Source organism: Marmota marmota, unplaced genomic scaffold (assembly GCF_001458135.2).
Source record: "Marmota marmota marmota unplaced genomic scaffold, marMar, whole genome shotgun sequence".
Classification (NCBI taxonomy): Eukaryota; Metazoa; Chordata; class Mammalia; order Rodentia; family Sciuridae; genus Marmota; species Marmota marmota.
In genome coordinates this window covers 6,649,933-6,664,795 of record NW_026000037.1, presented here as the reverse complement: position 1 = coordinate 6,664,795, position 14,863 = coordinate 6,649,933, and the positions used below count along the sequence as shown (strand labels likewise).

The 14,863-nt window shown below is 36.8% G+C and overlaps 1 protein-coding gene across 5 annotated transcripts in view; it reads right to left on the bottom strand.

The window, feature by feature from the left end:
- Positions 1 to 14,863, bottom strand: part of CUNH4orf33 (chromosome unknown C4orf33 homolog) — a 46,743-nt gene that overhangs the window by 29,482 nt on the left and 2,398 nt on the right. For 4 of the 5 annotated variants that reach the window (XR_007350837.1, XM_048812061.1, XM_048812062.1 and 1 more), the window contains exons 2-5: positions 9,982 to 10,162; positions 5,354 to 5,414; positions 2,629 to 2,680; positions 2,320 to 2,519 (exon numbers count right to left, since the gene is read on the bottom strand). Coding sequence is in view for 4 of the 5 variants with exons in the window: in XM_048812061.1 (XP_048668018.1) it covers positions 2,320 to 2,519; positions 2,629 to 2,680; positions 5,354 to 5,414; positions 9,982 to 10,162 (494 nt within the window). In the remaining variant the exon portion in view is untranslated. Of the gene's footprint in view, positions 1 to 2,319; positions 2,520 to 2,628; positions 2,681 to 5,353; positions 5,415 to 9,981; positions 10,163 to 14,762; positions 14,858 to 14,863 lie in introns of those variants that run through there. The other variant, XM_015479036.2, reaches the window with a different exon arrangement.

Genomic DNA, 14,863 nt, shown 5'->3' with positions numbered 1-14,863 from the left:
GTTAAAGAAACAATAGTGAAGGATGAGAGAAAAAGAGAAAGAGGCTAGGTAGGAATGATCAGGACTGGAAAAAAAGCAAAGGTAAGTGGCAAAAGTGAGCCAGGTAGAATAATCTATAAAAGAAGAAGGCAATCCTAGAGCTTAAACATGGACGTGCACCTGAGGAACTTCCGGATGCTAAGGCCTAAACATGGTGTCTGAGGAACTTCTGGATCCGGGGGCCTAAATATGGACACCTTTGGAACTTCCAGATCCGGGGGCCTAAACATGGACGTGCACCTGAGGAACTTCCGGATGCTACGGCCTAAACATGGAGGACTGAGGAACTTCCGGTCCTAGAGCCTAAACATGGACGTGCACCTGAGGAACTTCTGGATCCGGGTGCCTAAACATGGACGCCCGAGGAACTTCCGGTCCTAGAGCCTAAACATGGACGTGCACATGAGGCGCTTCCGGATCCGGGGGCCTAAACATGGATGTCTGTGGCACTTCCGGATCTAGGGGCCTAAACGTGGACGCGCGCCTGAGGCACATCCGGATCCGGGTGCCTAAACATGGACGTGCACCTTTGGAACTTCTGTATTCGGGGGCCTAAACATGGATGTGCGCCTAAGGCACTTCCAGATCCGGGGGCCTAAACATGGACGTGTCTCTGGAACTTCTGGGGCCTTGTGCCTATAAAGGACACGGTGTGACTCTCAGAAGGGACGTGGTCCATGAAGAGAAGCAGAGTGTGGAGCCTGTTGGCGGCAGACTGAGCTGTTGTACCCTGAACTTGATGATGGTGGCCTCACTTCCCGGCCTTCCCCTGGGTGTCACTTCCTCCCCTTCCAGGCAGTGCCGGGGAGGAAGTGAGACCAGGCGTAGGGGCCAGGCCCTGAGGAGGGACACGGTCTTTCTCCTTGCTTAGCCAGGCGCCCGGCCTGGCTAGGGACAGGGACGTCTTGTGACATGGGCTGCCTCCTGCATCCCTGCCCCAGGACCTCAGGGACCACAGGCGGGGACAGTCGTTGATTCTCCCCTGGCTGCTGACCCTCAGCCCTGGGGTCTGCCCAGGGAGAGCTCTGTCTCCTAGAGGGTCAGGGGGCCCCTGTGACCTGCTGCTCCTTACCCACCATCATCCTGGGTGAGCACAGGTCAGGACACCAGACGCTACTGAGAGTGACATCTCCTAGATGGGTGGCTGGGTACTTTGCCTCTGTCCCCAGGCCTCGGACACCGGATGATCCCCCCCCAGAGACAGAAAATAACCCCACACTGCCAAGACTTATTTTTAAGCTTTGGATTCTGAAATTTTCCTGCTGCCACATTATTTGTGAAGCCAGTTTTTCAACAGAGACAATATTCGGGGGACGGGGGGGTGGTGTGTGGCAGACAACAACATGGAGTGAATCAAACCAAGCTGACACATCTGGTCCTCCAAGAGAAATCTGGATTGGAGGGAGAACAGCCATTCTCAACTGGTGAAACAGTGAAGTTCCCTTGTCCTTATTTTGTGTAAGAAAAATAAATAATCTGATGTTACCTCATCAAATTATTTTTGATGAGTGCTTGGCTCATAGGAAAACTGATTCTGTTTTATGGAATGAAGTGTTACCTGATTTTAAAATAAAAAATGAAGCCAATTAGGATTGTTAAATTAAAAAAAAAAAAGATGAAGGCAAGGTAGAGTGAATCAGGAGCATGCCAGCAGGAAGGTGATGAATAGGGAGAGTCAGGACAGTGTTGTACATCCCAAGGGCATATCAGTCTACCCTGGTATCATGCTCACTGGGATGTCTCTGATCAGCTCTTCCCCGCAGACTCTCTTGACCACACTGTACACCCTCAGAGGCAACAGAGAGCAGAAATCAGTTTGCCCCAAGGACAGTATCTGGCCATCCTCCCCAAAGGGGGTAGTCCTTGCAGCCATCCAGGATGAACTACAGAGATAACTGAAGTACAGATTCTTTTGCAGAACAAAAAGGATTCACTAGTCCTTTGTTCACAAGAGGAACCCTAATTCCTCTGGCCCTGTAGCTCTAAAAGGGCTCATAAATGAATTTGAAGCCATATTTCTATAGCAGTTGATGCAACACTTGCTAAACAAAATTTTTCTCATAGTGCTAGAGAAAACTAAGGGCTGCACTTACAGCAGAGAGACTATCAGCCCAAAGGCAACCTGTAATGCACCTACTGAGACCATCACGGAATTCATGACCCACTAGGAGCTGGTACACATCATCTTTGTTGACCAAAAAGTGTTACTAATGCTCTACCAAGAATTAATTCTCCAAAATCTCTATAGTTGTAACATGTCTACATTGATGGTCTACTTACAAGTCAGGTTTCTGTCCTTGCTGCAGTTCATGCTGAGGTACGGGATAAAGGGCTTCATAACTTCTTTTTTCCTTTGATCCATGAATTGCAAATGCGTTAAATTTTGTCACATTTGGTGGAAAATAGCTCCAAGGAAGATAAGCTCTGCCTTCCCATTTTGTCTCACCTCTGGACACTTTGAAAGATAAAGTAAGTTCTTGCTATGGAAATAATATGTGATACACAAAAGTTAAATTCAGACTTGTACCTTAAACACACACATACTGCTTGCACACTTAAAGATTGTGTTTCATAATTTTATTAACTTACTTTCCACACATTTCTTCTTCCAGAGAGTAGAAGCACTAAATGCTGCCCATGGCTGTCAAAATTAAGGTTCCTCATAAGTGTTTGAAAGAAACAAATTTTATTTTTTAATTATTTTAATGAAAAAGTTTTATTGGTAATGATATCCAAGATGAGGGGACCAAACACAGAATATGCAGAAAAAGAAAGCCTTTACATCACATGAAATGAATATTCTTTTCCTAATCATCTTTCATTTCTGGAATATGTGTGCTTATAAATAAATTTGTAAATAAATAAAAGAAGCAATACAAATATTACATCATTACAGGGAGAGCCAGTTTGTTCAGCTACTTAGAAATGATATCTTTGAGTTTCCATTTCCAGACAACTTCTGTGAAATGCAGTTTCACATTCTAAGATGGCTTTTTATATATTTTAATAAGAAATAATATAAAATATTTCATTTGGTTTGATGACACAAAGTATGAAAAAGGAGTAAAGGATATCACATTTTGTGGGGTTTATAATAAGATAAGTTTCAAAAACTGAAGTGCCCTAAGGGGAACTGGGACCAATTTCTAAGTCTAAATGTAACAACTTTACTAAAGGTTATTTCTGCAAAAAAACTACTTTGATGCTCATTAGGAAGATAGAAAATGCAAATCACAGACCGACTAAATTTACTAATTTAAATCACTAGCCAACCCACTAAAGATTTTAATCTGTCTCATTTTTCTCATACAACTACACTTGACCTATGTGCCCTGTGCTTCTTCCAGCATCTACCTGTAGTTCAGACAGCAACGTCACTTTCAAAAATAACCCAATATATCCTCAAAAGGAAACTCTAATGAGAATGCATAATGGGGATTAGCAGGTCAGTAAGAATCAAAAGATTTCACATATTTACATGGAGCAAATTTATTGTTTCTGGAAGACTATCGAATTGTCTTTTGTGATACTGTGAGGGAAGAGCTTCTTCAGTTAAGTATCCCCCCGCTTTTTTTGGTATTAAGGATTAAACTCAGGGGCACTTTACCACTGAGCCACGTCCCTAGCCCTTTTTATTGTTTGAGTCAGGGTCTCACTAAGTTGCTTAGGGCCTTGCTAATTTGCTGAGGCTGGCTTTGAACTCAGGATCCTCCTGCCTCAGTCTCTGCAGTCACTGGGATTACTGTTGTGCACCACAATGCCTGTCTTCAGTTAAGTATTCTACCAGAATACTTAAATTTAAGTATTTAAAATTCTCTGATTATTTTTATTGTTTTTATGCAGCCTAAGGAATATCCTATGAGGTGTAAAATTTCTTACAAATGAAAACAATGATACTCTTCATGTTATTTTCTTAGAAGTTAATGAACCATTATAGGAATTGGTTGCCTGAGGCAAAACCATGACTCTTGATTAGCTTTCCTGTTGTATATAAAACCAAACTATTCTAAGGATTTTAATTTTTAAAATTTATTAATTTTATAGGCAATGTCCACTGTGTTGTTTCTTAACAAAAAAAAATCTGATTAGACTACAGTGTTATGTCATCACTTTATCAAAATAAACTAATATTATCATCTAATAAAATTAAAACTAAGGATTGAACTTGAGAGTTCTGGCAGCTCCAATTTCTTTACTTTATAGACAAATGATAAGTGCCTTAGCTTTTCCGTGTACAGAGTGAGAACAATCACACAGTAGTTGACATTACCTTACCTTCCATGACAGTTTACAAGACTTCAACATATTTTCCAATAAAGATTTTGTCGTGTTAATAAAGAGATGACACACAGAGACATATAATTGTACTTCTTTTTAAAAAAATTTACCACACTAGAGTTAGTAAAAAATCAAGAGGAGAGAAAATTCAAAAAGATATCTAAAGCCTCATTTAGAAGAATTGTTTGCAGCTCTCTGAACAGTCCACTAAGGAATAAAAACTACTGGATACTGATACTGGGAGGCGTCTAAATGGCATTTGAAATTAATAATAGCAATACGTAGGACTATTTTGTTCATTAAATACTTTACTAATTTAAAATTTGCTATAATTTAGATTTATAATTTATGGCAAGTGAACATACCTTACTTTTTCACATCTATATAAGAATAAAAAAAAAATACAGTTTGTAAACAAGGTAAAGAAATTTCCCTGGGAAATAAACTTCAACAAAGACACTCCAACGTTAATATTTTCTGTGAGTCTAGGAAAATCTATGTCACTGAATAAAAAATTGTCATAGTACATACTAGAAAAAAGAATGATGAATAAAGAAAGGAATACATAAATATACAATTATACAATATATGAAATTAAAATTTAATATATTTATTTTAAAGTCCCCTAAAAGAAACATTTTCGTGAGTTACATTCATTATATCTACATGCCTCCCTTTATTTAGAGTGTTTGATATATAATAAAACAAATGTATAGAGTAAACTATGAGGGAATGAGTTTTTGTTTTATAATTTTTTATTTTGAAAAAAAAAATTTTCTTTAAATTGATCACAAAAATTAACAATATTAGTGAATTAAAAGTTACATTGATATGATATATTCAAACACTTTGAAATATGTATTTTAAATATATATTCTGAATATAAGCTTTGTATTTGACAATAAAAGAAATGCAAGTTAGCATTGTCTCTAATAGCTAGAATCAGTGAGCTCTACTATAACCATATGATTTATAATTTTAAAATAATGTGTTCAAATTATGTAGTAATGATTAAGAAAAAATATTTTATACTTACGGACAAAGCTCAACTTCTAAATACTGTTCAGTTACATCATTCAAGAAAAATACTTCCATGACTTTTGAAAACAGAGATAAGACATATTGAAGAAATTAATTTTGCTTCAACAATACTTTTGTATACCTTTAGAACAAAATTAATTACATTTTTAAAAATTATTATACTATCCTCAATAAGAAGAGGGGTTAAATAGACACTGCCTGCAAGAAGAAATACATAGGAAATAAATCATCATCAATTCTTTTCCATATCATATTGCCATAAATTTAAAAGATTTATTAAACCTACTGTTGGTGAGGTCATAGAGAAGTCAACATTGTCACATAGACTTTGTTGCAGTTATCTCTTTTTAGGAATTTATCCTAAGGAAATAATCAGACAACTAGCAAAAGATGTTAAGTACAGCTTTATACATCAAAGTATTACTTGAAAAATAAAAATGATGACAATTATTATCTCCTCTTACGTAGGATTAGCTCCTATTTTTCTAAATAAATCTCTTATCATACAGAAGAGCTGATAAATGAATCATGAAATTTATGTATGCTATGCAATGGAATACAATGGAACCATTACAATCAAAGATACAGTTAAATATTTGTTGGCATGTGTTATAGGTTAGACATTAGGTACCCCTTAAAAGCTCAAGTGTGAGACGATACAAGAGGTTCAGAGGAGAAATGATTGAGTTATGAGAGTCTTAATCCAATAAATAGATTAATTTCCTGGTGGGATTAATTTAGTGATGACTATAGGTAGGTAGTGTGTGGCTGGAGGAGGTGTGTCCCTGGGGGCATGCCTTTGGGGTATATATTTTGTATCTAGTTAGGGGAGTCTCTCTGCTTTCTGATCCTCATGTGAGCTGCTTCCCTCCACCACACTCTTCCTCCAAGATGTCCTCCTTCACTTCAAGCCCCAAGGAATGGAGCCAGTTTCTAAGGACTGAGACCTCTAAAACCATGATCTTTCAAATAAATTTTTCCTCCTCTACAATTGTCCTGGTCAGGTCTTTTAAACCCAGCAGTGAAAAAGCTGACTAAAACAGCATGGGAATCTATCCATGATATTTGACAGGTAAGCTGCAGAGCATCTGTCGCACGTACATGCAGTTAAAATGTGCACGAGTGCCTATGGCTAGAGGTCTGCAAAATGTGCACAAAAATGTAAAGACTCTTTATCTGTGATTGTGGAATATGGGTCAGTGATTTTAAAAAATTATTACTATAATCTTCTGGAATTTCCTAGGTATGTGTTTTTTGTTTTTTTTTTTGGGGGGGGGGGATAACGGGATTGAACTCAGGGGCATTCAACCATGGAGCCACATACCCAGCCCTATTTTTTGTATTTTATTTAGAGACAGGGTCTCACTGAGTTGCTTAGCCCCTCACTTTTGCTGAGGGTGGCTTTGACTTGCTCAGCCTCCAAAGCCACTGGGATCACAGGCATATGTCACCGCACCTGGCATATTTTTTTAAATTATTTACTTATGAAAATACTACATATTTCCTGTAAATAATTAAGACAATACAAACACATATGAAGTAAAAAGCCAAAGTGTTTTTTACCCCTTTAGTCTTAAACCTACCAGGCTTTTTTAGTCTTTCTAAAAACTATTTTACCTTTTTAGATTTTTAAAAAATAAAAATAAAATCATATTTGCCTAGAACTTGTTTTCATAAAAATCTTTCCAGCATATGAATATATTCTTTTAATGACCACATTATTTTTCTACAGAATATTATAATTAATTTATCTAATCCTTTATCAGTAGACATTTAAATTGTTTCTAATGGTTCATGTTATTTTTACAATACAATAGCTAAGATACAGTTCCATTAATAATTCTGAGAATTGAATTATCCCTCTCTAAATCTTTTACTTAAACAAATTAAAATGTCTACCGTGAGGACTGGGGATATAGTTCAGTGGTATGGTGATTGCCTTACCACGCTACAAGCCCTGCCCTGGGTTCAATCCCAAGCACAAAAAAAAAAAAAAAGAAAGAAAGAAAGAAAGAAAAGAAAAGAAAATGTTTACTATGGTGGTTACTTTTATTTATCAACTAATCCACAGTACCCAGGTATTAGGTCACACATTATTCCAGATGTTCCTTGATAGTATTCTGTAAGATTAGCATTTAGATCATCAGACTTTTAATAAAACAGATCATCCTTACAGTGTGGGTAGGCCTCATTCAACCAGCTGAAAGTCTTAATAGAAGAAAAAAGACCAACTGCTCTCTCTGAGAGAGCCTTCAAATTTGAACTGCAAAATCACCTCTTCCCTGGGTCGCTAAGCCCCTGCCCTGCAGATATTGGACTTGCCAATGTCTACACCTGTGTGAGACGATTCCTTAAAGCAAACCATTGCCTTCCCCTTGCCAACAGACGCTTTCTTGTTTCTATTATCCATCATCACCTTTCAAACACTTTTGTGGCTTCTCTGTACTAAACACAATATCAGATTCTACAAGTACCTTGATTAGTTCACAATACAGTCTGACACTGAGTTGGAAAATTTTAAAAAATTTAAAAATAGAGGAGCATATATGTTGTTATAGGAAAGAGGAAAATAGACTATTAGCTGAGGTGGGGAAGATTGATTTAGCAAAGAATTACTAGAGATGATGCTAGCTAAACTGCATCTTGTAAACTGAGTTGGAAATGGGTGAAGAATGGTGAAAACAGCATTCTGTGGGACAGGGCCATAGACTCAAAGGCACACAATTAGGAAAAATTGGGATTTAAAGAACTACAAACAATTCAGTCTTACTTGGCAAAATGTAGTAAAAACTGGTAATGCTACAGAAAGAATAAGGGCTGGGTCAAGGAAAACCTGGCACAGAGATCATATTAAGAAGGATAAAATTTATCTTGAGAGGATAGGGAGCACAAAAAGGTTTTAGCTGATGGATGAGTTTAAATTTTCATTTTAGACAGATCACTCTGCTTCTGAGTGAAGGGGAAAAGGACTAGAGAGCTATACCCTAACCAAAGATAGAAGATGAGAAAGGCCTAATCCACAGCAAGGATGATAGGGATGAAAAGGAGGCACTGAATTAGAGAAACTGATAGGCCTTAGTGAATAAATCCAAGTATGGATACGTGAGAGAGGAATATCTTGGAAAGATCTTACAATTTTCATATTTGATGATTTGAGTTATTGTTAGTTTCATTGATTGAGATTGGGCAATTAGGGAAAGAAATAGGTTTATGAGAAAAGTAGATAAGCTAAGATGAGGATCTGTTGAGTTTGGTGCCTATAAGTATCTAAAGAGAAGTCATATTGGTGTGTTTACTATGAGAAACCTAGTATACAAATTTTGTATCAATAAAAGAAGGTAAATGCTTAAAATATGACAAACTAACACTGACAAAGGCATGCTATACAAAAGGTGAGAGAAAGATGTTAGTATTAACTAGAAGATTCATTAAAACATCTCTGAAGAAATGGAATCTAAATTACACCTGGAACTACGTGCACTAGAGGCAGAGAGAGCAGAATGAGACCATATGTGGGTGAGAATATGTTTGGATGATAAGACCATTAACCTTTCAGAAGTTAAGAGCTTTTGGTTGAACATGAAGGCCCAATTCATGAGTGTACAGAAAGCTTACAGGAATGGTTTGAAATTTATCCTAGAAATATTTATAATGACTTACGATCTGCAGAATGGCATCATTAAGCATTTCAGAAAGATTAATCCAGTAACTTGATTAGGAAGATATTATGGTTTTGATATAAGGTATCCCCTTGTGTGTTAGACAATACAAGAATTTTCAGAGGTGAAATGACTGGGTTATTACAGCCTTAATCAGTGGATTAATCCACTTCATGGATTAACTGGGTGGTAACTGTAGGCAGATGTGGCTGGAAGAGATGGGTCACTGGGGGCATGCCTTTTCGATTTATATTTTTCCCTGCTGAGCAGAGCTCTCTCTGCTTCCTAATTGTCATGTCCTGAGCTGTTTTCCTCCTCCACACCATTCCACCATGATGTTCAGGTCCAGAGCAATGGAGCTGGCTGTCTATGAACTGATACCTTGAAACCGGGGACCAAATCAACTTTTCCTTCTCTATAATGTTCCTGTCAGGTCTTTTAGTTACAGTGCCAAAAAAGTTGACTAAAACCAATGAAGCACAGGATATCACAGAATAAACCTAAAATCATGTATTTTTGTGACATGTTTTTTAGCCTTAATTTGATATGTGAGATTACTTGCCAGTATGAAGTAAAAATTAAATTTCATGTTGGGGTTGACATTGTTTCTACAATAAGTAAAACACCCCAAAACTTCTATAAAGGTTTATAAAGCTTCAGTGATAATTTGAAGATAAAGGCAAAATAGCAATTTCTCAACTCCTCTCAGAATAGGAAATATGGCAGCAATCTAAAAATATGGATTTGTAATTGCCATTTTTCACTGTTCTAGTTATATAGCTGAAGTCACACAGGTAATAGAGAAAGAGTCAGAATGAGAGATGCGTAGGAAACAGCAGACACTGCACAGTCAGCCACTCAGAGCACTGCACTCCCTTGCTAGCAGCAAGATAAAATAATAGTTCTGTGAGAGGCTATTATAAAGAGATTTATGTTTGTAATAAAATACAGTACTTCCACTTACCTTCGTAATCCCACAGTCCATTGAAAGGCTTTCCTGGTTCTCCAAGTGGGGCTGGAGGATCGTTGAAAAATGGGGCACTGACTTCCACCATCACCCCTCCCTCACCTGGATTCAGCCTGACAAATGCCGGCTCATGCTTCACTGGAAAACCATCCCAAGTATGTTCGATTTTAAAATCCATCTAGAGACCGTGAAGGAAGAAACATATTAAAATAAACTCTTTCACAAAATACAAAAGCTTCCTTTAGTTAGAAATGAAATGAAAATTTCATTACCAAATAACAGGAGGGCAACTTAGTACAAGAACAGGGTCCTGGGAGTCCAAAGGCCATCTGTGTTTTGGCAAGTCATGAAATCCAAGTTCTATTCTAAAACAGCTTATAGGGAGGGTCCTAAAAGCTTTGAGACTTGTTTGATCTAGATCATGGTCTATTCATGAAGAATGTGATAAAATCATTTTCAAAAGTTCTAATTCAGTCCATGGCAGAACTTGTTAATATACTTAACAATAAACACTATGAATTTATATTTTCTCCTGTGTCTTTTTTCACTGTAACGTACATAGAATTCTGAGTTACTATATCCTCTGGAAATCAAGATCATTATAAAAAATTCAACTTGATAAAAATCATTATAAATCAGTAGATGCTGGACAATTCTTTTGGCTAAAAACTTTTTCTTTGAGGTCAGGGAGGACTCCAACAATTTGAAGATTGGTAGAGCTGAATTTTGTCTTCCTTTTTTCATATATATATATATATATATATATACATACACATATATACGCACACACATATTTTTATGCCTTTTCAATTTCTGACACTTCAATTACTAAATAACCTCTTGTTTGGTTAATCACTTCTCTACAACTGAAAAATGGGAACAGAATATACTGTCTTTTAAACTTTGAAATAGACTGAAACAAACAGACTTTGCATTTTTAATTATTTTTGCAAGTTTCCAATGTAAGGACATAGTATTAGATCAGAACAATTACATTTGCTGAACATCATGAGTCCGTCACTTTGTAAACATTATGCCATTTAATGTCACTACAAACTTGCAGAGGAGCTATTATTATCCTCATTACAAATGAAGAAACAGACTAGTCCAAGATCACATAACTAGCATGATTAGCAACCAGACCAATGTCGGCCATGTTTTCCCAAAGACACTGCAGGACAAAAACTTTATTTTAGAAGTGGTGGATTCTCCAAGTTATTACTGGTTTCTATATCTTACCCAGAAGATAATCCTGATTTAGTATCTGATGATATTTCCAAACTGTAACTTCCCTTATCTGCAATCTCTTAACGAATCCCCTTGATTCATGTTATTTTTACATCAAGGAATGAAGTTATTAAATGTGAATGAATTTAATTCAATCAATACATGTTCTACTATGTGCCAAGCAGTGGGAGGCCAAATAGCTAAGCTCTGTGTCACATAAGGATCCAAAATCTCTGTAATCCTTTCTCTAAAGTATGTAGTTCTGCTAACTTTCATCTCTGCTAACAAATTTTAATAAGCTCTAAAATTAATAGTTCTTTTATTACAATTCATAGAAAACTGATAGCACTTCAGAAGAAATGTTCAGTAATTCATATTCTTCACTACTGAAATAGGCTCAAAGAGCACTAAGACTATAAACTGACTCTGATTTATATGGAATGCAGTCTTGGTTTGTAGGGAATAAAATAGCTCAAAGATAAATTTATCTTCTTTAGTTGAAACATCAGGGACTATTCTACAAAAATAAATCTATAACTCCCCATCCAAATTTTGGTTGGAATAAGTATCCTCTTGAGGCCATAGGAAGAAAAAGAAATACAACTAATCAAGATGTTAGAAGTGTGGATTAACTTTGATTCTGGCACCAAGAATGGTAACAGAGTATGCTCTTTTCCTAATTTGGAGCATGACCATCCTGACAATTCTGACAAACTATAATATAGCTCAGTAACTGGGAAGTTCTTATGGACTCACTCATTCTTCATACAACCACCATATCCCCCAAAGTGCTGCATATATTAAAGGGATTCCCTATCCAAATCCCAATACTCAGGCAATTGTCTATATGTCAAAATGGAATAAAACCCAATTCACTTATATGCTCCTAAAAGTGGCCTGTCACTTCCATGTACACAGAATGAGCAAACATACTTTGTAGGTTTCAAATTACTTTAAAACCTAATCTTAATCTGGAAGATAAGAACGGAAAAAAGCAGAGATTTTCTTTCTGTGAATGAGGTAATGATAGCTCCAAACCTTTCTACTGGGGTGTTGTTTTGTTTGTTTCCCTTTTCCCCTAAGGTTTCTTTGTGCATTTTTTTTTTTTTTTGAAAACTATTGCAAGAAATAGTGACTAGATTTTCAACAGTTCAGAGTAATGCCATGGCAGAATGTAAGTCCAAGGGCAGAAAATAAGTTTGACTTTAATGGTAAAAAATAACTTATTTTTAGGATGACAAATTAATTTTTAAAACTTTATTATTGCTTAAGAACACTCATGTCAATCTAGGTATGACTGACAACTCCCTCAATTCCTGAGTCTTACTTAACCCCTCCTTTCAGTTTCTCTGCCCACATGCTCATTAATTCAAGAGGATTTGATAGCCACTGTCCTTCACCCCTGGCCTCGCATTCCCCTTGGGTCATTCTCTACTGGATTCTCCTTACGTCATTTGCTATTAGGGGTACACTGCTCCATTTTGAATCAGAGAACTTCTCTGATTGACTGGCTAGTTTATTGTCTCCCTGGCCACATCTAGGATACCTGTCAGTAATAGGAGCTAACCATTTATCCATTAAGTGAATATTGTTTTGGGTTCTGCATCTGGAATTCTATGACTGTCAGGCTACGTCCAGGAGAAACCTGTTAGTGGCACCTCATCCCTTTAACAGTACACATCAGTACAAGAGCTAAAATGATGATTTCTCATACCCAGAAATTCCCTTTCCTTAGTTCACTAAGCTCTTATCAAGCACTCATTTTGTTTGGATACATGCCAGGTGCTGGGGAAATATGTGGAAGAACTCTATGGGGAGTTTGGGATGATTCTCAGAGCAATCAGCCAGGTCAGGTCACCACTTCCACTATCAACGGCTTCTCTCTGCAATCCAGTGAAATACAGTAGGATCCCTTCATCAAACTAAGTCTTAGATGAATTGAAGATTTAAACATAAAATATCAACCTATATAAACACAGAAAAACTTAATCCCTACTAATACAACAAAAAGAGTTTAAAAGAAGATTGTTTTAGTAGAGAAGCCTTTTAAAATATATTCCCAAACCGAAACACTTGACTCCTTAAAAATAAAAGCAGCAGCCTCCCTCCCCCACCACCAAAAATGAACCTCTCATTAACAAAACCAAAAGAAGTCTTAGAAAAAGTATATGTGTTTTATATTTCAAACAAATAGCTATTTGTTTACGCATAAAGAGCTTCTAGAATAAAACCAACAAAATCCCAACAGAAAAGTGGATTAAAGATATGAACAGCCATTTCACAGAAAGAAAACACAAAATATTCAGTATCACTAACAATGAAAGAAATGCAAACCAAAACAACAGTAAATTTTCACTTAGATTGGCAAGGATCAGAAACTTTGATAATATGCTGTGTTAATGAAGACAGGAAAAAACCCCACATAACTGCAGTTGGAGTAAAATTGGTACAGCCTCTTGTGAAGAGAAAAATCAATATCTATCAAAATAAAAATGCAAATATCCTTTGACTCAGCAGTTCTAGTTCTAAGAGTTGTAATACCTGGGCATAATCAAAATGACAACAGTGTAAGTATTTTGTGGTAACAGTGTTTAGAATAACAAAATATTAGAAGCATCTTTACCTTTCTGTAGAGGACAGGCAAAGAAAGTATGCTATCATAAAATGAAATACTACATAGTTTTCAGAATCAATGAGGCAGTTCTATATGTCCATCTAAAGAATATTGTGAGGTGAAAAAAGCAGGTGTACAATTGTGCAGTTATTTAATAAAAAAGCAAGCTTTTCTGCATATACGCTAGTGGTGGTTTTCAGGAAGCATATTAAGAAACCAGTGGTAGAGCTGATTGATTTTCTCGAAAGAATTATCTGCTGGAGACATGAAGGATGGCTTACTTTCAACTTTATCACTTTTTTCTTGTTTAACCTGTTTGAATTTTATACTATAAGTATGCATTGCTATTTTAAAATAAATAATTTAAAAATACTTTTAAAGTCTAATTTAATGTCAAGTGTCTTAAAAAGTATAATGATCGAACATTTCCAAAAAGCCAGAATTAATATTATCAAGGTGATTCAGGTCCTACTCTGTAATTTTAATTTCTTAAAATAGTGTTGTTAATTTGAACTTTTGTGCTTTTAACCTTCGTTCTTCATATTATTCATTCATCAAAAGAAGTAAAAAAGATACTCCTGTCAATTATTTTCATTGTTTTACACTTAATAAGGAAAGACCCTTGAAAGGAAAAGCAGGAAAAGACGAACAGACAAAACTCTGGGCCGTTAAGAGCGCGGAAGAAAAAAAAATATATATATATTTCAGAAGGTTTAAAAGAAAGAAGTTAGGGGAAAGGTGCTTCCTTAATAAACTATTTGCAAGGAGATTTCCAAATTCCTGTCTTCGCAGCGGTCCGCTGATCATTCAACAATACTTATTTCTTTTCAGTTTGCACCCTCCCGCCCCGCTCACTCATATGAGAAACGGAGAAAGGAGGGAGGCAGCCAGGAAGGGGTGGACTACGCCAGCGGGAGGCGGCGGCGGAGTAAAGCACCTCGCAGGATTTCCCAGGGAGAAGACCGAGGCCCGACGGGCGAACTCGGAGCAGCGGAGCGGCGCCTCGCAAGCACCCGGACCGGAAGCCGTGCAGCGCCC